At 42.4% G+C, this 24,436-nt stretch overlaps 1 protein-coding gene across 1 annotated transcript in view; it reads left to right on the top strand.

The window, feature by feature from the left end:
- Positions 1-24,436, top strand: part of LOC139405995 (inactive dipeptidyl peptidase 10-like) — a 188,462-nt gene that overhangs the window by 161,874 nt on the left and 2,152 nt on the right. Inside the window, exons 18-25 of the mRNA XM_071148451.1 lie at positions 2,039-2,137; positions 2,236-2,305; positions 2,462-2,656; positions 2,882-2,936; positions 3,132-3,231; positions 7,138-7,196; positions 22,784-22,856; positions 23,114-23,187. Of these exons, the coding sequence (XP_071004552.1) occupies positions 2,039-2,137; positions 2,236-2,305; positions 2,462-2,656; positions 2,882-2,936; positions 3,132-3,231; positions 7,138-7,196; positions 22,784-22,856; positions 23,114-23,187 (725 nt within the window). The remainder of the gene's footprint in view (positions 1-2,038; positions 2,138-2,235; positions 2,306-2,461; positions 2,657-2,881; positions 2,937-3,131; positions 3,232-7,137; positions 7,197-22,783; positions 22,857-23,113; positions 23,188-24,436) is intronic.

Here is a 24,436-nt window from a genome sequence, read left to right on the forward strand (position 1 = left end):
GCCGAAGAACACTATCCCAACCGTGAAGCACAGGGGTGGCAGCATCATGTTGTGGGGGTGCTTTGCTGCAGGAGAGACTGGTGCATTTCACAAAATAGATGGCTTCACGATGAAGGAAAATTATGTGGATATATTGATGCAACATCTCAAGACCTCAGGAAGTTAAAGCTTGTTCGCAAATTGTCTTCCAAATGGACAATGACCCAAGCATACTTCCAAAGTAGTGGCAAAAATGGTTTAAGGACAACAAAGTCAAGGTATTGGAGTGGCCATCACAAAGCTTTGACCTCAATCCTATAGAAACTTTGTGGGCAGAACTGAAAAGGCATGTGCGAGCAAGGAGGCCTGCAAACCTGACTCAGTTACACCAGCTCTGTCAGGAGGAATGAGCCAAAATTCACCCAACTTACTGTGGGAAGCTTGTGGAAGGCTACCTGAAACGTTTGACCCAAGTTAAACAATTTAAAGGCAATGCTACCAAATACTAATTGAGTGTATGTAAACTTCTGACCCACTGGGAATGTGATGAAAGAAATTAAAGCTGAAATCAACCATTCTCTCTATTATTATTCTGACATTTCACATTCTTAAAATTAAGTGTTGATCCTATCTGACCTAAGACAGGGAATTTTTACTACGATTAAATGTCAGGAATTGTGAAAAACTGAGTTTAAATGTATTTGGCTAAGGTGTATGTAAACTTCCGAACTCAACTGTTCGTCATGCTCAGATGTACTGTGCTGGTCTGGATATTTTTTTCACATTGACCTTTCTAGCGGGGTTCAAGCCATTATGGTGGATACATATCCAGGCCACCTCGTCTGGACTTGTCTTGGCATGGCTCAGTGTCAGTTTAGTCCTGCATTGTGTAAACCACCATTTGTGTTCTTATGTTCTGTTCCTACAGTACCTCTCTTTACACTACAGAACCAATCTGAACTAGGTTGGCCTAGTTAGCCATGCAATACAGTTGCTGAAAGCCTGCAACTGTGCTGAAATTGAAATTGTGAAAATAATAAATTAGAGCCCTAAGTGTAAAAATGGGTTCAGTGAGTGTGCTGCATAATAAGGCTAATAAGCTGCACTCTACCCTTTGAATAAAAAATCGATACAGTTGGATAGCAAGTTTGATAATGGGAGAAGATAAAATATTTTTGGATGGAATTACAGAATATGCAGTAGGCCTAATGCATGAATATACCAAGATGTACTCAAGGAGTTTGACATATTAGGTAGCTTTAACACATTTGACTTTACATGATATTCATACTTGTCAACATTTAAACACCACAAATGTTACGATGTTAAACATATATAATATTTACCAAATACATTTGCGTAGTTTTGGCATTTAGAGTTTCATGTCAACATTTTAACAGCACAGTACATCTCAGTATGTATGCCTACGGTGTTTCTATCCAAATGCATTTTCAACAAACATCAAAGACACGAGATTGAGAGATGTATAGAGAGGAAGGGGGGAGAGAGTGAGAGGGAGAGAGAGGGGTTTCTGTGCGTCCACTTTGTCCCTCTAATTAGCATACCAAATCTGCAAAAGAACTCAGTGCAGCCGGCATCACCCTGGCTCAACACCAGCACGTGACACTTTACTTGCTCCTGCTCCAGACATGCCAAAAATGAGTCTGCGTGTGCTCTACCATGTCTTTAACTTCCGTTTCACAATTGTCACGAGGAGCACACTTCAAATGTTTGTTAGGCACAGACAAGGCGCCACCTATCAAAAAATCTTTGATTGAACCAAAGTAATGTTCTGAATGACCAGCCAATCAGAGCCATTTCAGCTGCTGTTCACGTGAACATTATTACTGTGTTGGCCATTCTTAAATGTAACGTTTGCATTCATCCACGTGATTGGATTAGCCAAATATTTTACGTGTTTTGCTCTTGTGTAGGCTACTTTGTGCATGATTTCTCTATTGTACTACATAATTGATACGGTGGTATACCTTCTACTACACTACTGTGGCCCGTGTTGTGGACACTTCTAAAACTTTTGCAACTTTTTCTCTCAACATAGATTACTACATCCTTGAGAACAACTCTTTACTGAAGGCAGCTTTGAAGATCAAGAGGATTCAAATGACGGACTTCAGAACAATCCAGATAGAACATTTTGGTAAAACGGATACTTTTCTCTACTTACGCTTTTTTGTTGGATCAGTTTCTCTTTCTATTATTCTAAGGTTTTTGCTAATGGCTGCTTTCTCTGCTCAGATCTTCCTTTGAAGATCTCCTACCCACCAGATTTTTCTGAATCACGTCACTATGGCCTGCTTCTGGTCGTGTACGTATCTCCTTCAGTGTCTGTGCACACAGTTTTTTTTATATTCTATTATGGTTGGTGCGGACCCCATCACGAGAGCCAGACTGTCTTTATGACGCCCATATTAGGACTGCCTCAAGCACTGTTTTATTCTGTCATTTGTCTCTTTAAATTCAGCGATGGCTCCCCTGGTGGCCAGGCTGTGAGCGACCGATTCATTCTGGACTGGGACTCGGTTCTGGTCAGCTCGGATAACATCATTGTGGCTCGTCTAGACGGCAGAGGGAGCGGCTTCCTGGGCCAGAGGGTTCTACATGAGGTCCACCAACGTTTGGGGACAGTAGAGGTGCAGGATCAAATCTCAGCTGTGGAGTATGTACCAGTTTGATCCTTTCCCATTGAGTCTAATTTAATTTGAATTTAATTCAATAAATCATTAGAATGCATGCCAATTTAACAATTTGCTTACATTTTCTATTTAACTGAATTTGGCAAACAACTTTAAACATCTTTAGGAACTGTATTCATGTTACTGTATTATATTCTATGATATCATACTTTGTAACTTGGGCATCTCCTCAATATTGTTTATTTCAGATACATGTTGACCTTCCCGTACATTGATCGTACACGGATAGGAGTATTTGGGAGGGTAAGATTCTATTGACAGATTCTCTCACAGAGGCTCCAGCTTGCTTGTCTCAAGTTGACTTGAATGACTTTAGGAGACACACATACTCAACATGTTAGTACAAACTTTCACTCTATTTGCTGGCTGTGCCCCATGATTTAAAATTTAACAAATAAAACTGTCATTTATTTTACTTACTTGTTTTTTTTTTTTCAGGGTTATGGTGCCTATATTACATTAATGATGCTCAAATCAACAGACAGCCTGTTAAAATGTTCCGTAGCAATGTCCCCAGTCACAGACTGGAAACTATATGGTGAGTAGAAGCTTGACTGTAAAATATTTGTTGGTGTTAACCTTAATTACCTTTTATGATGACTTTTATGATAGTCTTAATGACTGCTTTAATATGTTTAATGAAAAATGTTGTCGACAAGTTAGATGCAAGATTTTAAAGACTCATCTATTATGATTTCATGTTCTTGTCACTTAAATGTATTAAGCACAAACAGTCTTTCTCATGTTATGAAATAGGCATCACAATCTGTGTTGTCATAGACCTGCGTATCATCAATTGGGTCTAACAGGACTTTCGGCCATCCCAATCTTTGATTGGTTCCAGAAATTACACTTCACATCAATAGATAGAAGGGTAGGAAAGGAGAGGTGACAGAAGGGTTGATACCTGAGTAGGGGATTCTTCTCACATGGGGCACCATTTATGGAGGTGATGGTCTTATTTGTAAGAAATTCCTCAATAAGGAATTAGGATATTGTTCAAATGTCACATTAAAATGAAACATTGCAACACCTGAGTCACAGAGAGAGACCAAAAATGACTGAAGATTAAACCACAGAGTATCATAAGATCTCACTGTCTACTTATGCACTTTTATGTCTTAAAGTAACATTTTTAAATTGTTTGATTTCATATTCATCATCTCCAGCACCACCCCAACATCAACATATGTGAAAATGGCACATGTATATGTTTTGTAGTAAAAAAGATAGAGGAAGATAAGTGTTTCTAATGATATCAACCAATTAGTAGACTATCAGTAGGCAAATAGTAGACAAATGCGGGATGGCAGGTAGCCTAGTGGTTAGAGCGTTGGGCCAGTAACCGAATGGTTGCATGGCTGATTAATTAGGGCCGATTTCAAGTTTTCATAACAATCGGTAATCAGCATTTTTGGATGCTGATTATGGCCGATTACATTGCATTCCATGAGGAAACTGCGTGGCAGGCTGACCACCTGTTACACGAGTGCAGCAAGGAGCCAAGGTAAGTTGCTAGCTAGCATTACACTTGTCTTATAAAAAAATATCTTCACATAATCACTAGTTAACTGCACATGGTTGATCATATAAGTGCATATAATCAATGCAGTGCCCGTTAAGTTATCATCGAATCACAGCCTACTTCGCCAAACGGGTGACGATTTAACAAAAGAGCATTTGCGGAAAAAAGCACAATCGTTGCACGAATGCATCTAACCATAAACATCAATGCCTTTCTTAAAATCAATACACAGAACTATATTTTCTTTAACCTGTGTAGTTAGTTCAAAATAAATTCATGTTAGCAGACAATATTAACTAGGGAAATTGTGTCACTTCTCTTGCATTCATTGTATGCAGAGTCAGGGCATATGAAACAGTTTGGGCCGCCTGGCTCGTTGCAAACTAATTTGCCAGAATTTTACAAAGTTATGACATAACATTGAAGGTTGTGCAATTTAACAGCAATATTTAGACTTAGGGTTGTCACCTGTTCGATAAAATACAGAAAGGTTCCGTATTTCACTGAAAGAATAAACGTTTTGTTTTCGAAAGGATAGTTTCCGGATTTGACCATATTAATGACCAAAGGCTCGTATTTCTGTGTTTATTATATTATAATTTAGTCTATGATTTGATATTTGATAGAGCAGTCTGACTGAGCGGTGGTAGGCAGCAGCAGGCTAATAAGCATTCATTCAAACTTTACTCCAATTGCCAGCAGCTCTTAACAATGCTTGATTCCTGCGCTCTTTATGACTTCAAGCATATCAGCTCCTGAGATTCGGCTGGCAATACTAAAGTGCCTATTAGAACATCCAATAGTCAAAGGTATATGAAATACAAACGGTATTGAGAGAAATAGTCGACACTTCATAATTCCTATAAAAACTAGAACCTAAAACTTCTTAACTGGGAATTTTGAAGAACTGGGAATATGGAACCACCAGCTTTCATACAGTTGAAGTTGGAAGTTTACATACACTTACGTTGGAGTCATTAAAACCCATATTTCAACCACTCCACATATTTCTTGTTAACAAACTAAAGTTTTGGCAAGTAGGTTAGGACATCTACTTTGTGCATGAAACAAGTAAATGTGCCTTTTTTTTATAGACAGATTATTTCACTTATAATTCAAAGTATCACAATTCCAGTGGGTCAGAAGTTTACATACACTAAGTTGACTGTGCCTTTAAAGAGATTGGAAAATTCCAGAAAATTACGACATGGCTTTAGAAGCTTTTGATAGGCTAATTGACATAATTTGAGTCAATTGGAGGAGTACCTGTGGATGTATTTCAAGGCCTACCTTCAAACTCAGTGCCTCTTTGCTTGACATCATGGGAAAATCAAAAGAAATCAACGAAGAACTCAGAAAACAAATTGTAGACCTCCACAAACCCGGTTCATCCTTGGGAGCAATTTCCAAATGCCTGAAGGTACCACTTTCAGCTGTACAAACAATAGTAGGCAAGTATAAACACCATGGGACCGTGGGCCATTGGCCGTCATACCGCTCAGGTAGGAGACGTGTTCTGTCTCCTAGAGATGAACGTACTTTGGTGAGAAAAGGGCAAATCAATCCCAGAACAGTAGTAAAGGACCTTGTAAAGATGCTGGAGGAAACAGATACAAAGTATCCATATCCACAGTAAAACAAGTCCTATATCGACATAACCTGAAAGGCCGCTCAACAAGGAAGAAGCCACTGCTCCTAAACCTCCATAAAAAAGCCAGACTACGGTTTGCAATTGCACATGGGAACAAAGATCATACTTTTTGGAGAAATGTCCCCCGGTCTGATGAAACAAAAATAGAACTGTTTGAATGGGCCAAAATTCACATAACTTATTGTGGGAAGCTTGTGGAAGGCTACCCGAAACGTTTGACCCAAGTTAAACAATTTAAAGGCAATGCTACCAAATACTAATTGAGTGTATGTAAACATCTGACCCCCTGGGAATGTTATGAAAGAAACAAAAGCTTAAATAAATAATTCTCTACTATTATTCTGACATTTCTCATTCTTAAAATTAGCGACCTAAGGCAGGGAATTTTTGCTAGGATTAAATGTCAGGAATAGTGAAAAACTGAGTTTAATTGTATTTGGCTAAGGTATGTAACCTTCTGACATCAACTGTATGTTCTGAGCAAGGAACCTGAACTTGAGCTTTTTTACATGGCACACATTGCACTTTTACTTTCTTCTCCAACACTGTGTTTTTGCATTATTTAAACCAAATTGAGCATGTTTCATTATTTATTTGAAAGTAAATATACTTTATGTTTTATATTAAGTTAAATAAAAGTGTTAATTCAGTATTGTTGTAATTGTCATTATTACAAATATATATACTTATATATACATATATATATTAAAAATTGGCCGATTAAATTAAACATGCTTTTTTTTGGGTCCTCCAATAATCGGTATCGGTATCGAAGAATCATAATCAGTCGACCTCTAGCTGCTAGATCGAATCCCCGAGCTGACAAGGTAAAAATCTGTCATTCTGCCCCTGAATTAAGCAGTTAACCCACCTTTCCTAGGCCGTCATTGTAAATAAGAATTTGTTCTTTACTGACTTGCCTGGTTAAATAAAGGTCAAATAAAAATTTGTCTACTCATAATTGGTTAAAATCACACGATGTCATTGAAAACACTTATCTTCCCCTATATTTTTTACTACAAAACGCAAAATGTTCACATGTTAATGTTCGGGTGGTGCTGGAGATATGAAGTTATGATATGAATATGAAGTTGAATAATTGTGTAATCCCCCCCCACCCATTTTTTTCTCCATTTAGTTTGGATGCAGAATGACAGACATCACTTTTTGTGTAGCGTCAGCAAAAGTAACACTTAGCTCACCTGAAGCACTGAAACAATGTCTGTACCTGCCACCTTTTTAGAGTGTATCGCTTTCTATTTGAACAGCATCAGCATTTTCTGAGCGGTACCTTGGCATGCCATTACGGGACGACAGCAGATATCAGGTGCGTTTGTTTACCGCCTCCCTGCTCTTGTTTGCCGCCTTGTTTAGCTCTTTGAAAGCTCCACGTCGTAGCATCAAATACATGCCTATAGTTAAGTCCCCACAGTTACAGAATGTCACTACCATCAAAGTCAGAGGTACTGAGTTTTTTCCCCATTTTCTTTTTATGATGCTTCCAGAGCACAGAGACTTTGTCACTCATCTCCTACGGTAAATGTGGCACATTAGCTTATTAAATCTCACTACGTTCGTGTTTTGACGAGCTGCTGAAGGGGGTCATCTGACTTTCCCAGACTCCCCTAAGGTGTGGACCTGGTGCTGTGTCAAACAGCTGGCTCAGTTACACTGATAAGAAAGACAGAACAGTCAGGACTTCTGGACAAAATAAGTAAACTAACTTGGTATACACACTGTTTATTTATATGACTGCAATTTGTACAGCAAACTAATTGAAATAAGCCATTATATCAGAAACAACACAAAACTCTCTCTAACCAATACGGATTGTGCACATAACCCTCAATCTGATTTACATAACACTCACGTCCGTTAGGGACAAGATAATTTATCACAGTATCCATACCGCAGTAATGAAGTACTGTATGTACCATTGAAATACACACTGAATGTACAAAACATTAAGAACACCTTTCCTAATATCGAGTTGCACCCCCCACTTTTGCCCTCAGAACAGCCTCAATTCATCGGGGCATTGACTCTACAAGGTGTCGAAAGCATTCCACAGGGATGCTGGCCCATGATGACTCCAATGCTTCCCACAGTGGTGTCAAGTTGGCTGGATGTCGTTTGGCAGGTGGACCACTCTTGATTCACACGAGAAACTGTTGAAACTCCTGAAAACCCAGGAGCTTTGCAGTTCTTGACACAAACCGGTGCGCCTGTCACCTACTACCATTCAAAGGTACTTAAATATTTTGTCATCAAACTTTATTTGCCACATGCGCCGAATACAACAAGTGTAGACTTTACAGTGAAATGCTTACTTACAAGCTCTTAACCAACAGTGCAGCTCAAGAAGAAGAAAATATTTACCAAGTAGGCTAAAATAAACATTTATAATAAAAAGTAACACAATATGAATAACAATAACGAGGCTATATACAGGGGGCACCGGTACCGAGTGTGCAGGGGTACAGGCTAGTTGAGGAAATCTCTACATGTAGGTGGGTGCGAAGTGACTTTGCATAGGTAGCAAACAAACAGTGAGTAGCAGCAGTTTACAAGAGGGGGGGTCAAAGTAAATTGTCCGGTGGCTTTTTTTATGAATTGTTCAGCAGCCTAATGGCTTGGGGGTAGAAGCTGTTGAGGAGCCTTTTGGTCCTAGACTTGGCGCTCCGGTACCGCTTGCCGTGCTTGCCGCTTGCAGTCGTCAGCAAACTGAATGATGGTGTTGGAGTCGTGTTTGGCCATGCAGTCTTGGAGGAACAGGGAATACAGGAGGGGACTAAGTACACACCCATTATGGGCCCCAGTGTTAAGGATCAACATGGCGGAAGTGTTGTTGCCTACTCTTACCACCTGGGGGAGCCCGTGAGGAAGTCCAGGATCCAGTTGCAGATGGAGGTGTTTAGTCCCAGGGTCCTTAGCTTAGTGATGAGCTTCGTGGGCACTATGGTGTTGAACGCTGAGCTGTAGTCGATGAACAGCATTCTCACATAGGTGGTCCTTCCAATTGAGATTGTGTCATCTGTGGATCTGTTGGTATGCAAATTGGAGTGGGTCTAGGGTGTCCAGGAGGATGCTCTTAAAGTGAGCCATGACTTTTCAAAGTACTTCATGGCTACCGTCGTGAGTGCTACGGGGCGGAAATCATATAGGCAGGTTATCTTCGCTTCCTTCGGCACAGGGGCTGTGGTGGTCTGCTTGAAACATGTAGGTATGACAGACTCGGCCAGGGAGAGGTTGAAAATGTTAGTGAAGAAACTTAACAGTTGGTCCGCGCATGCTTTCAGTACACTTTCTGGTAATCCGTCTGGCCCAGCGGCTTTGTGAATGTTGACTTGTTTAAAGGTTTTGTTCACATAGGCTACCAAGAGCAATATCACAGTCATCCAGAACAGCTGGAGCTCTTGTACATGCTTCAGTGTTGCTTGCCTCGAAGCGAGCATAACAGGCATTTAGCTCGTCTGGTAGGCTCGTGTCACTGGGCAGCTTGCGTCTGGGTTTCCCTTTGTTGTCCGTAATAGTTTTCAAGCCCTTCCACATCCGATGAGCATCAGAGGCAGTGTAGTAGGATTCAATCTTAATCCTGTATTGATGCTTTGCTTGTTTGATGGTTCGTATGAGGGTATATTGGGTTTTCTTATAAGCGTCTGGATTAGTCTCCTGTAGTGTAGCATCCGCATCTTCTGACCACTTCCGTATTGAGTTAGTCACTGGTACTTCCTGCTTTAGTTTTTGCTTGTAAGCAGGAATCGGGAGGATAGAATTGTGGTCAGATTTGCCAAATGGAGGGCGGGGGAGAGCTTTGTATGCATCTCTGTGTGTGGAGTAAAGGTGGTCTAGGATTTTTTTCCCCCTGGTTGCACATGTGACATGCTGGTAAAAATTTGGTAAAACTGATTTGAGTTTGTCTGCATTAAAGTCCCTGTCCACTAGGTAAACCGCTTCTGGGTGAGCATTTTCTTCTTTACTTATGGCCTTATAGAGTTGGTTGAGAGCGGTCTTAGTGCCAGCTTCGCTTGTGGTGGTAAATAGATGGCTACAAATAATACAGATGAGGACTCTCTTGGTAGATAGTGTGATCTACAGCTTATCTTAAGGTACTCTACCTCAGGCGAGCAATACCTCGAGACTTCTTTAATATTAGACATTGCGCACCAGATATTATTGACAAAAAGACACACACCCCCACCCCTCGTCTTACCAGAGGTAGCGTCTCTGTTCTGCCAGTGCATGGAAAATCCCTCCAGCTCTATATTGTCAGTTTCTTTGTTCAGCCACGTCTCGGTGAAACATAACATGTTACAGTTTTTAATGTCCCGTTGGTATTATAATCTTAATAGTAGGTTATCAATTTTTTTTTTTACCATTGCACGTTAGCATGGAGAACGGAAGACATTGAGCGTTTACTCGCTCGCCTCTGGATTCGCAGAACGATCCCCGACCTGCGTCCCCTTTTCCGGCATCTTTTCTTCATGCAATAGGTGTGGATCTGGGCCTGTTCTAGTGAAAGCAGGTTATCCTTCTCACCGGACTAGTGAAAGAAAAAAGTTTATTCCAGTCCGCGGTGAGTAATCGCTTTTCTGATGTCCAGAATTTATTTTCGGTCATAAGAGACGGTAGCAGCAACATTATGTATACAATAAGTTGAAAATTCACCCTCTGAATGTCCTTGCCTCATTTGTCTCAAGGCTTCAAAATATTTTTTTTACCCGTCTACTCCCCTTCATCAACACTGGTTAAAGTGGATATAACAAGTGACATCAAGAAGGGATTGTAGCTTTCACCTGGTCAGTCTGTCATGAAAAGAGCAAGTGTTCTTAATGTTTATACACTCAGTGAATATTCATTGTTTTTGATTGAGGACTGAGAATGGACCACTCCGGAACATGCAACACCTCTTGGAAAGCCACTCTGGTGTGTCTTTGGCATCAAAATGGGTGTAATTATTTTTCAGAAAAATTTAACTACAGTAGGTTTTTCCTTTACTTTATACCTGGGCTTTGCTCCTTCATTTTTTTATTTCAATCCTCACAAGCCTCCCAGTCCCTGCCGGTGACAAGCATACCCACAACATGATTTTGCATTCACAAAACATGAAAATACAGTGCATTCCCTCCACATTACTGGCCTGTACGACAAAGTGAAAATAATGTCTGCCAACACCTTGCACAGTCTTCACATTTTGCTTCCTTCAAATTTATTCTGAAAAGGGATTACATTTGATAGTTTTCCTACAAATCTACAGAACCTACAGAACCAGTCAAAAGTTTGGACACATCCACTCATTCAAGGGTTTTTATTTATTTTTACTATTTTCTACTTTGTGGAATAATAGTAAAGACATCAAAACTATGAAAGAACACATATGGAATAATCTGGTTAACCAAAGAAGTGTGAAACAAATGAAAATATATTTTATATTATAGATTATTCAAAGTAGCCACCCTTTGCCTTGATGACAGCTTTGCACACTCTTGGCATTCTCTCAACCAGCTTCATGAGTTAGTCACCTGGAATGCATTTCATTTAACAGGTGTGCCTTGTTAAAAGTTAATTTGTCTAATTTCTTTCTTTCCTTAATGCATTTGAGACAATCAGTTGTGTTGTGACAAGGTAGAGGTGGTACACAGATAATAGCCCTATTTGGCAAAAGACCAAGACAATATTATGACAAGAAAAGCTCAAATAAGCAAAGAGCAACGACATTCAATCAATACTTTAAGACATCTCCTTAAACAAAGTGTTGTTTTTGATTAATAGATTTTTGCACTGTATTTCAGGTCAGTTTTTTCAATGCAGAACATTTGCCTTGAATACCGGTTTCTTTCAACGTTGACAGTTTCTTCAAGTGCAGTCATAAAAACCATCAAGCTCTATGATGAAACTGGCTCTCATGAAGGTCGCCACAGGAAAGGAAGACCCAGACTTAACTCTGCTGCAGAGGTTAAGTTCATTAGAGTTACCATCCTCAGAAATTTCAGGCCAAATAAATGCTTCACAGAGTTCAAGTAACAGACACATCTCAACATCAACTGTTCAGAGACTGAGTGAATCAGGCCTTCATGGTCAAATTGCTGCAAAGAAACCACTACAAAATATATATATGTATATATACAGTGGGGCAAAAAAGTATTTAGTCAGCCACCAATTGTGCAAGTTCTCCCACTTAAAAAGATGAGAGAGACCTGTAATTTTCAGTATGTAAACTTCTGACCCACTGGAATTGTTATACACTGTATTATAAGTGAAATAATCGTTGTAAAAATGTACTTGTGTCATGCACAAAGTAGATATCCTAACTGACTTGCCAAAACTCTAGTTTGTTAACAAGAAATTTGTGGAGTGGTTGAAAAACAAGTTTTAATGACTCCAACCTAAGTGTTTGTAAACTTCCGACTACAACTGTATGTGAGAATGCTGTTCATTGACTACAGCTCATGGTCAACACCATAGTGCCCATAAAGCTTGTCACTAAGCTAAGGACCCTGGGACTAAACCCCTCCATCTTCAACTGGATTCTGGACTTCCTGACGGGTCACCCTCAGATGGTAAGGGTAGGCAACAACACATCTACCATGCTGATCCTCAACACTGGGGCCCCTCAGGGGTGCATGCTTAGTCCCTTCCTGTACTCCCTGTATGACTGCTTGGCCAAGCATCATCGGTAAGTTTGTTGATAACACAACAGTGGTGGGCCTGATCACCGACAACGAAGAGACAGCCTATAGGGAGGAGGTCAGAGACCTGGCAGTGTGGTGCCAGGGCAACAACCTCTCCTTCAACGTAAGCAAGGCAAAGGAGATGATCGTGGACTACAGGAAAAGGAGGGCCGAACACACCCCCATTCACATCAACGGGGCTGCAGTGGAGTGGGTCGAGAGTTCCAAGTTCCTTGGTGTCCACATCACCAATGAACTATCATGGTCCAAGCACACCAAGAAAGTCGTGAATATGGCACAACAACACCTTTTCCCCCTCAGGAGACTGAAAAGGTTTGCCATGGGTCCCAGATCCTCAAAACGTTCTACAGCTGCACCATCGAGACTATCCTTACCAGTTGCATCACCGCCTGGTATGGTACCCACTTGGCATTCGACCGTAAGGCGCTACAGAGGGTAGTGCGTACAGCCCGGCACATCACAGGGGCCAAGCTTCCTTCCATCCAGGACCTATATACTAGATGGTGTCAGAGGAAGGCCCAAAAAATTGTCAAAGACTCCAGTCTCCCAAGTCATAGACTGTTCTCTCTGCTACCGAACGCAAGCGGTGCCGGAGCGCCAGGTCTAGGTCCACGAGGCTCCTTAACAGCTTCTACCCCCTTTGTTTTTACACTGCTGCAACTCACTGTTTACTATCTATGCATAGTCACTTTACCATTACCTACATGTACAAATGACCTTGACTACCTGTAATCCTGCACATTGACTCAGCACCCCTACCCCTGCATATAACCTCGTTATTGTTATGTTATTGTGTTACTTTTTATTTTATTTTTTACTTTACTTTATTTATTAAATATTTTCATAACTCTATTTCTTGAACTAAATTGTTGGTTAAGGGCTTGTAAGTAAGCATTTCACAGTAACGTCTACACCTGTTGTATTCGGCGCACTTGACAAATAACGTTTAATTTGATTTGAACCCACTCCACATTTTCTAAGTAAATGAACATTATAGAGAATTGATTGTCTTGATCGCGTATGTCTTCCAGCTCCAGAATTAATACTTGGTGGAAGCATCTTTGGCAGCCTCTGTGACTCATTTTTTATGATATTCTACCATCTTTGCAGAACTCTTAGGGCAACACTCTACCTTGCAAAAGTTTGGGGTCAGTTAGAAATGTCCTTGTTTTACATGAAAACAAAAATGAATAGGAAATATAGTCAAGACTTTGACAAGGTTATAAATAACGATTTTTAATTGAAATAATAAATGTGTGCTTCAAACTTTGCTTTCGTCAAAGAATCCTCCATTTGCAGCAATTACAGCCTTGCAGACCTTTGTCATTCTAGTTGTCAATTTATTGAGGTAATCTGAAGAGATTTCACCCCATGCTTCCCGAAGCACCTCCCACAAGTTGGATTGGCTTGATGGGCACTTCTTACGTACCATACGGCCAAGCTGCTCCCACAACAGCTCAATATGGTTGACTGTGCTGGCCTCTCCATTATAGACAGAATACCAGCTGACTGCTTCTTCCGTAACTAGTTCTTGCATAGTTTGGAGCTGCTCTTTGGGTCATTGTCCTGTTGTAGGAGGAATTTGGCTCCAATTAATCGCCGTCCGCAGGGTATGGCATGGCGTTGCTAAATGGAGTCATAGCTTCCTTCAAGATCCCTTTTACCCTGTATAAATCTCCCACTTTACCACCACCAAAGCACCCCCAGACCATCACATTGCCTCCACCATGCTTGACAGCTGGCGTCAAGTACTCCTCCAGCATCTTTACATTTTTTTCTGTGTCCCATGAATGTTCTTCTTTGTGATCCGAACATCTCAAACTTAGATTTGTCTGTCCATAACACTTTTTTCCAATATTCCTATATCCAGATTCTGGTCTTTTGCCCATCTTCATTTATTTTAATTGACCAGTCTGGGATATAGCCTTGTCTTTTCAACTCTGCCTAGAAGGCCAGCATCGCGGAGTCGCCTCTTCACTTTTGACGTTGAGACTGGTGCTTTGCGGGTACTATTTAATGAAGCTGCCAGTTGAGGACTTGTGAGGCATCTGTTTCTCAAACTAGACAGTCTAATGTACTTGTCTTCTTCCTCAGTTGTGCACCGGGGCCTCCCACTCCTCTTTCTTTTCTGGTTAGAGCCAGTTTGCGCTGTTCTGTGAAGGGAGTAGTACACAGCATTGTACGAGATCTTCAGTTTCTTGGCAATTTCTCACATGGAATAGCCTTCATTTCTCAGAACAAGAATAGACTAAAGAGTTTCAGAAGAAAGTTATTTATTTCTGGCCATTTTGAGCCTGTAATCGAACCCACAAATGCTGATGCTCCAGATACTCAACTAGTCCAAAGGCGGCCAGTTTTATTGCTTCTTTAATCAGTGCAACAGTTTTCAGCTGTGCTAACATTATTGCAAAATGGTTTTCTAATGATCAATTAGCCTTTTAAAATGATAAACTTGGATTAGATAACACAATGTGCCATTGCTGATAATGGGCCTCTGTGCACCTATGTAGATATTCCATTTAAAAAATCATCTGTTTCCAGCTATAATAGGCAATTTCAACATTAACAATGTCCAGACTGTATTTGTGATCGATTTTATGTTATTTTAATGAATAAAAATACGTGATTTTCTTTCTCTAAGTGACACCAAACTGTTGAACAGTAGTGTATATCCATTGTTTTTGTAAAAATGTCTCAAGCTCAGTACATTTGGTTGGAAATCATTGATGGATAATAATTTTCAAACCTTGTTTGAGATTATTCAAGTAAATTTAGACTGTTTAGACTTTTTCAGCAAGTATGTATAGTCACTAGATCAATCAGGAACATTCAACACCTCCTGGAAAGCCATTCTGGCATTTTCTTTGGCATTCCTTTTTTTGTTTATAATTGTCCTGCTCTATCCCAGGTTTAGTTTATCAGAAGACTGAGACAGGTTGTCCTCTAACTTTTTACCTGGGCTTTGCTCTTTGCCCTAGTCCCTGTCGGTGACAAGCATACCCATAACATGATGCTGCCGACACAATACTTAAAAATACAGAGGGTTTCACTCTGTGTTATGTTGTATTGGATTTGACCTTCAAGATTGTTGTTTTTTATTTCGCCTCAAAAGTTCATTTCTTTGCTGTGTTGTCTTGCAGTATTACTTAACAGGCTTGTTGCAAACAGAACGGATAATTTGAAGTGGATATTTTTTAACCCAGCCTTCACTTTGTAATACAGGCAAATAATGTTGAGTGAATGCACTGTATTTTCAAGTTTTAAGGTTGCAAAATCATGTTATGGTTATGCTTGTCACTTTCAGGGACTGGGTAGTTTGTGAAGATTAAAATAAAAATGAAAGGAGGAAAGCCCAGGTACAAAGTTAAAGAAAAACCTGCCGTACGCTTTTGAAAACCCTGGGGAGTTTTATTTTTCAGTGGAACAATGACACCCATTACACAATTACACCCAAAGACACACCAGAGTGGCATTTAAAGAGATGTTGAGTGTTCCTGAATGGTCCATTCTCAGTCTGCAATCAAAAATAATGTATATAGACTGAGTGTACAAAACATTTTAGAACGGCTCTTTCCATGACATAGACTGAACAGGTGAATCCAGGTGAAAGCTATAATCCCTTCTTGATGTCACTTGTAGATGAAGGGAAGGACACAGGTTAAATAAGGATTTTGAAGCCTTGAGACAATTTAGACATGGATTGTGTATGTGTGCCTTTCTGAGGGTGAATAGGCAAGACAAAAGATGTAAATGCCTTTAAAGAGAGTATGGTAGTAGGTGCCAGGTACACCGGTGTCAAGAACTAAAACACTGCTGGGTTTTTCACGTTCAACAGATTTTTGTAAGTTCTTTCAATTGAAAGTGTGGGTTCACAGCTCCAATCCAGATGTGTTGGTCATTACTGAGACGTGGTTAAGGAGGAGTGTTTAGAAAGTATGATGTTAACCTTTCTGGTTATAACCTTTTTCGGCAAGACAGATCTTCCAAAGGAGGGGGAGTGGCAGTCTTTACCAAGGATCACCTTCAGTGCTCGGTTGTCTACACCAAGTCTGCCACCAAACAATTTGATCAGCTGGTTTTAAGCATTAAAACCAAATAGCTCTTTTTTGACTGTTGCTGGGTGCTATCGTCCTCCATCAGCACCAGCCTGTACCCTAAAAGCTCTCTTCTGGCCCCTTAGTCTGAATTTGTCCTGCTAGGTGATCTAAACTGGGACATGCTTAAACCACCTGATTAAGTCCCAAAGCAATGGGACTCCCTAAATCTTTCTCAGATTATTACCAATCCCACAACGTGTGACTCCAAACACGCAGAAAAGGCTACTCTCCTCGATGTTATCCTCACAAATAATCCTGATAGGCATCAGTCTGGTGTTTCTGTAATGACCTTGGAGATCACTGTTTTACAGCCTGTGTTCGTAATGGCTGCTCAGTGAAATGACTTGTCCTGATTTGCCATAGACCCTTGCTAAGAAACTTGAATGAGCAAGCCTTCCTGTAAAATGGTATAGAATCAGCTTGATCCCCTCTGTCGAAGACGCTTGGACCTTCTTTTTTGATATTTTCTGTGGTATTGTTAATAAACACGCCCCCATAAAGAAAATTATAATTAGAAACATGTTCAACCCCTGGTTCGACCGTGATCTTGCAGAGTTACTCCTTCTCAATAATTGCATTTGGCGAAAGGCTCGGCACACGCATAGTCAGGCTAACTGGCTGTCGTTCAGGCAAATGAGAAATAAGTGCACTCAGGCTATCCGGAAGGTAAAGTTAGTTACTTTAAGGAGCAGTTATGTCTCTGTGGGTCTAACCCCAAGAAGTTCTGGAAAACGGTTAAAGACCTAGAGAAATAACACTCCTCTATCACACCCTGATCTTAGATATCCTTTATTCTCTATTTTGGTTAGGTCGGGGTGTGACTAGGGTGGGCATTCTAGTTTCTTTATTTCTAGGTTGGCCTGGTATGGTTCCCAATCAGAGGCAGCTGTCTATCGTTGTCTCTGATTGGGGGTCATACTTAAGCAGCCTTTTCGCACCTGTTTGTTGTGGGATCTTGTTTGTGTATAGTTGCTTGTGAACACTGCACAGCTTCACGTTAGTTTTTTTCCTCTTTATTGTTTTTGTGCCGGTTCACATAATAAAAGATGATGAACCCAAACAAGCTGCATTTCGGTCCGATTGTAACAACAACGTTCGTGACAGAAGATCCCACCATCCAGGGACCAAGCAGCATGCCCAGGAAGAGCAGGGATCCTGGGCCTGGGAGGAAAGCCAAGAGTGGAGGACATCCTGGACTTGGGCTGAAATAATGGCAGGAGACAAAAGCCTGCCATGGAAGCAGGCGGAAGCAGCGAACGAGGGACAGCGACGGCACCGGGGTTAGCGGCCACGACGTAGGCCCAAGAAGCAGCCTCAAAACATTTTTTGGGGGGTGGCACACGGGCTGGTCAGCGGCGCTGAGTCAGAGACCATGGAGGAAGCGTTGGATAGATTGAGAGAGAGTGAACGGAGGGGTGAGATAGAGACCTTCGAGGAGTGGTTGGTGAAATATGAAGAGAGTGAAGCGAAGGAGCTGTTGGTTTGGCTGGAGAGGCAAGACATTCACCCTGAGGACCGTGTTAGCCGTCTGATGCTACCTGTGTCAGCTCCCCGTATTCGTCCTGAGTAGCATGCCATCTGTCCGGTACCATCTGTGCCGGCTCCACGCACCAGGTCTCCAGTGCTCCTCCACAGCCCAGTACGTCCTGTGCCAGCTCTCCGCACTCGCTTTGAGGAGCGTGTTATCATTCCGGAACAATGTGTGCCGGTTCTAAGTACCGTGTCTCCAGTGCGCCTCCAAAGCCGGGTACATCCTGTGCCAGCTCCTCGCACTTGTCGTGCGAAGGTTGTCATCTGTCCAGGACACGTTGTGCCAGCTTTACGCTCCAGACCTCCAGTGCGCCTCCACGCCCCAGTACGTCCTGAGCCAGTTCTACGCACCGTGTCTTCAGTGCGCCTCCACAGCCCGGTGCATCCTGTGCCAGCTCCCCGCACTTGCCGGGCGAAGGTTGTCATCTGTCCAGTACACGTTGTGCCAGCTCTACGCTCAATACCTCCAGTGCGCCTCCACAGCCCGGTACGTCCTGTGCTGGCTCCACGCTCCAGGCCTGCTGTGTGTCTCTCCAGCCCGGTACGTACTGTGTCGGCTCTACGCACCTTGCCTCCAGTGCGTCTCCCCAGCCCGGTATGCCCTGTGACAGATCCACGCACTAGGCCTCCAGTGCGTCTCCCCAGCCTGGTACGCCTTGTGCCAGCTCCAAGCACCAGGCCTCCAGCGACGGTCTGCAGTCCAGAGTCTCCAGCGACGGTCTGCAGTCCGGAGCCTCCTGTGACGGTTCCCAGTCTGGAGCCTCCAGCGACGGTTCCCAGTCCGAAGCCTCCAGCGACGGTTCCCAGTCCGGAGCCTCCAGCGACGGTCTGCAGTCTGGAGCCTCCAATGATGATCCATGGTCCGGAGCCTCCTGCAAGGGTTCCCAGTACGGAGCCTCCAGCGAGGGTTCCCAGTCCGGAGCCTCCTGTGAGGTTTCCCAGTACGGAGCCTCCAGCTAGGGTTCCCATTCCGGAGCCTCCTGCGAGGTTACCCAGTCCGGATCCTCCTGCGACGATCCACGGTCCGGAGCTTCCGGCGACGATCCACGGTCCGGTTCCTCCGGCGACGATCCACGGTCCGGTTCCTCCGGCGACGATCCACGGCCCGGAGTCCCCGGCGATGATCCACGGTCTGGTTCCTCCGGCGACGATCTATGGTCCGGATTTTCCGGCGACGATCCCCGCACCAGAGTCGCCACCGAAGCGGGCAGATCCACGTGCGGAGCAGGGTCTATGTCCCGCACCGGATCCGCCACCGAGGCTAGATGCCCTCCCGGACCCTCCCCTATAGAGTCAGGTTTTTCGGCCGGAGTCCGCACCTTTGGGGGGGGGGGGGGGGGGTACTGTCCCGCCCTGACCTTAGAGATCCTTTATCCTCTATTTCGGTTAGGTCGGGGTGTGACTAGGGTGGGCATTCTAGTTTCTTTATTTCTCAGTTGGCCTGGTATGGTTCCCAATCAGAGGCAGCTGTCTATCGTTGTCTCTGATTGGGGATCATACTTAGGCAGCCTTTTCCCACCTGTTTGTTGTGCGATCTTGTTTTAGTATTGTTGCCTTTGAGCACGACAAAGCTGCACGTTCGTTTCTTTGCTCTTTATTGTTTTTGTGCCAGTTCACATATAATAAAAGATGATGAACCCAAACCACGCTGCATTTTGGTCCAATTCTTACAACAATGTTCGTGACATCCTCACAGCTGCCCATGTCCCTTAATGTTGATGATGTGGTTGTTAATAACCAGAAGTACATGGCTGAGCTCTTTAATCACCACTTCGTTAAGTCAGGATTCATATTGTACTTAGCCATGCCTCCTTGCCCGTCCAACATTTCATCAACTCCCATCCCTTCTAATGGGACTATCCCCGATGCTTCTCCCTCTTTTTTTCCCCTTCCCCGCTACAAAGTTTTTCTCCCTGCAGGCAGTCACTGAGTCTGAGCTGCAAAAGGAGCTCCTTAAGCTTGACCCCAAAAAACATCTGGATCAGATGGTTTAGACCCTTTCTTCTTTAAGGTTTCTGCCCCTATCATCGCCAAGCCTATCTCCAACCTTTTTAACCTGTCTATCCTTTCTGGGGAGGTTCCCATTGTTTGGAACGGTTCTTCCTTTATTTAAAGGGGAGATCAAGCTGATCCTAACTGTCTATTTAGCCTTTTTGTCAAAAGTTTTGTAAAAACGTGTCTAATCAACTGCCTGGCTTTCTTGATGTCTATAGTATTCTCTCGGGTATGCAATCTGATTTCCGCTCAGGTTATGGATGTATCACTGCAACCTTAAAGGTCCGAAATAATGTCACCATTGCCCTTGATTTTAAGAAATATTGTGCTGCCATTTTTATTGACTTGGCCAAAGCTTTTCATACGGTAGACCCTTCCATTCTTGTGGGCCAGCTAAGGAGTATTGTTGTCTATGAGGGGTCTTTGGCCTGGTTTGCTAACTACCTATCTCAAATAGTGCAGTGTATAAAGTCAGAAAATGTGCTGTCTCAGCCATAGCCTGTCACCAAGGGAATACCCCAAGGCTCATCCTAGGCCCCACGCTCTTCTCAATTTACATCAACAACATAGCTCAGGCATTAGGAAGCTCTCTCATTAATTTATATGCAGATGATACAGTCTTATTCTCAGCTGGACCCTCCCTGGATTTTATGTTAAATTCTCTACAAGAAAGCTTTCTTACCAGGCTCTGTCGCAGCTGACTGTGACCCGGAGACCGTTGGGGTGGCACACAATTGGCTCAGGGTCGTCCGGGTTAGGTGAGGGTTTGGTCGGCAGGGATATCCTTGTCCCATCGCACACTAGCAACTCCTGTGAAGGACCGGGCGCAGTGCACGCTGACACGGTCGCCAGGTGCATGGTGTTTCCTCCAACACATTGCACATTGGTGTGGCTGTCTTCCTGGTTAAGTGGACATTGTGTCAAGAAGCAGTGCGGCTTGGTTGGGTTGTGTCCACAGGTGTGTTTACTACCTCTGAGGATTTAGAGCTTGAGGAAGTTACCTCATACAAGTACTTGGGAGTATGGCTAGACAGTACACTGTCCTTCTCTCAGCACATATCAAAGCTGCAGGCTAAAGTTAAATCTAGACTTGGTTTCCTCTATCGTAATCGTTCCTCTTTCACCCCATCTGCCAAACTAACCCTGATTCAGATGACCATCCTACCCATGCAAGATTACGGAGACGTAATTTATAGATCGGCAGGTAAGGGTGCTCTCGAGCGGCCAGATGTTCTTTACCATCCGGCCATCAGATGTGCCACCAATGCTCCTTATTGGACACATCACTGGACTCTATATTCCTCTGTAAACTTGTCATCTCTGTATACCCCTCGCAAGACCCACTGGTTTATGCTTATTTATAAAACCATCTTAGGCCTCACTCCCCTTTATCTGAGATATATACTGCAGCCCTCATCCTCCACATACAACACCTGTTCTGTCAGTCACATTCTGTTAAAGATCCCCAAAGCACACACATCCTTGGGTCGCTCCGCTTTTCAATTCGCTGCAGCTAGCTACTGGAACGAGCTGCAACAAACACTCAAACTGGACATTTTTATCTCAATCTCTTCATTCAAAAACTCAATCATGGACACTCTTACTGACAGTTGTGGCTGCTTTGTGTGATGTATTGTTGACTCTACCTTCTTGCCCTTTGTGCTGCTGTCTGCCCGATAATGTGCCCAATAATGTTTGCACCGTGTTTTGTGATGCTACCATGTTTGTTGCTACCATGTTGTTGTTATGTTGTGTTGCTACCATGCTGTGTTGTCATGTGTTGCTGCCTTGCTATGTTGTTGTCTTAGGTCTCTCTTTATGTAGTGTTGTGTTGACTCTCTTGTCATGATGTGTGTTTTGTCCTATATTTATATTTTATTCATTTTTTGTATTTTTAATCCCAGCCCCCGTCCCTGCAGGAGGCCTTTTGCCTTTTGGTAGGCCGTCATTGTAAATACGAATTTGTTCTTAACTGACTTGCCTAGTTAAAGTAAGGTTAAATAAAAATAAAATCAAGAATGGTCCACCACCCAAAGGTCATCCAGCCAACATGACACAACTGTGGAAGCATTGGAGTTGACATGGGCCAGCATCCCTGTGGAATGCTTTCGACACATTGTAGAATCCATGCCCCGACGAAATGAGACTGTTCTGAGTGCTAAAGCGTAGGTGGAACTCAATATTAGAAATGTGTTCTTAATGTTTTGTACACTCAGTGTATGTTGCCATAAGAGTTGTGCAATGTTGATAGAATCTTATTCAAAAATGATTCACAACTGTAATGGCTGCCAAAGGTTATTTTACCAAGTATTATCTCTGGGGTGTGAAGGCACACAATCAATACATCTTCATTTTTTAAATATGTATATTTATTTTTTTACTTTGAAAGTGTTGAGTAAGTTGTGTAGATCGATAAAAAACTAAATCTAATTTAATACATTTTTAGATGTAATTTTTCGGCAGCAGAATGTGAAGACTGTGCAAGGGATGTATAGACTTTCACTAGCCACTAGGAATGGTTGTTGACCTTCCCTTTCTAACAATATGCCAGCAAACTCTTTCTAATACTCTTAACATTTCTATGGTTGGCTCTGTTGCAGTTCTCCAGTGTGTTGCAGAATGTCCAGCCACTGAAGGAACAGACTCTGATGCTTGTACACGGCACAGCAGATGGTGAGTGACTAACTATGTGAAACCAAGAAAAAGGCATCAACAATGATCTGGGGTCAGTTATGTAGCTGTTGTGTTGTTATTTACTATGTAGGACCAGTCTGCAGTGTGCGTCTTGCCAAACGACACACTGAAGAACTTTTAACAAAAATGACAGTTTTTATGAAATATAAGTTTTCTGTCATTATGTGATCTTGCTGCTCTTCTCCGTGACGATTCAAGCGGAATTCTGCTGACACATTTTCTTATGCTTCTTTCAGCCAATGTCCACTTTCAGCATACTGCTGAGCTCATTAAGAACCTTGTGAAAGTTGGAGCAAACTACTCGATGCAGGTATGGAGAATGTCATTGCCCACTATACTGTAGAATGCAGGTTCTGTGTAGGTACACTAGATTCTTTAAGCCATAAGTCTACCCAAGCTATGGTTGCTTAAAATGTATACTAACAGTAACGAAACTATGCAGTACCCTACCCATGCTATGTATGTACAGTATGTTACTGTAGTGTGTGTAGTACCATAAACATACAGTAACACCAGCCACTGCATATAGGGGAGGGCACTCAGCTTCTACTGCACTGGCTCAGATGACTGATGATTGGCTAAAATACATGGATAATACAATGATAGTTGGAGCTGTATTGTTATATTTCAGTGCAGCCTTTGATGTTATTGATCATCATTTGTTACTGAAAAACTCACTTGCTCTGGCTTTACATCACCTGTCATCAAATGGTCAGAGAGTTACTTATCCAATAGAACCCAGAGAGTGTTATTCAATGGGGTGGGAGTGTGGCCTAGTGGTTATGGCCTAGTGGTTAGAGCGTTGGACTAGTAACTGAAAGGTTGCAAGTTCAAATCCCAGAGCTGACAAGGTTACAAATCTGTAATTCTGCCCATGATCAGGGAGTTAACCCACTGTTCCTAGGCCATCATTGAAAATAATAATTTGTTCTTTAACTGAATTTCCTAGTTAAATATAGGTTAAAAACATCAGATAAGGACAGTGTGGTATCCCTTGGGCCGTTACTCTTCTATATCTTTACAAATTATTTGCAACTTGTCTTACAAGAAGCTAAAAATGATTATGTATACTGATGATTGCACACTCTACACATCAGCACCTACAGCCAGTGAACATACTGAAACTCTTAAGAAGGAGTTGTATTCAGTGTCAGAATTGGTAAATAACAATACACTGACCTTATATACATCTAAAACCAAAATCATTGCATTTGGTTCAAAGCATTCTCTTAGACTTGAATCACAACTGGAAATGCACATAAAGGGTGTGACCATTGAGTTGAAGAAGCTGAACCCCTAGAAGTAACATTGGATGGTCAGTTATCATGCTCAAGTCATATTGACAAAGTTGAAGTGAAGATGGGGAGAGGTATGTCAGTTCTAAAAATATGTTCTGCGTACAGGAACAACTGTACTAGTTGTTCAGGCTCTGATCGTGTCCCATCTTGATTACTGTCCGGTAATATGGCCACGGCCAGCAAAGAAAGACCTAGCAAAGCTGTGACTGGCTCAAAACAAAGCATCACGCCTTGTCTTCACTGCACACACAGAACTAACAC

Source organism: Oncorhynchus clarkii, chromosome 3, assembly GCF_045791955.1.
Source record: "Oncorhynchus clarkii lewisi isolate Uvic-CL-2024 chromosome 3, UVic_Ocla_1.0, whole genome shotgun sequence".
Taxonomy (NCBI): domain Eukaryota; kingdom Metazoa; phylum Chordata; class Actinopteri; order Salmoniformes; family Salmonidae; genus Oncorhynchus; species Oncorhynchus clarkii.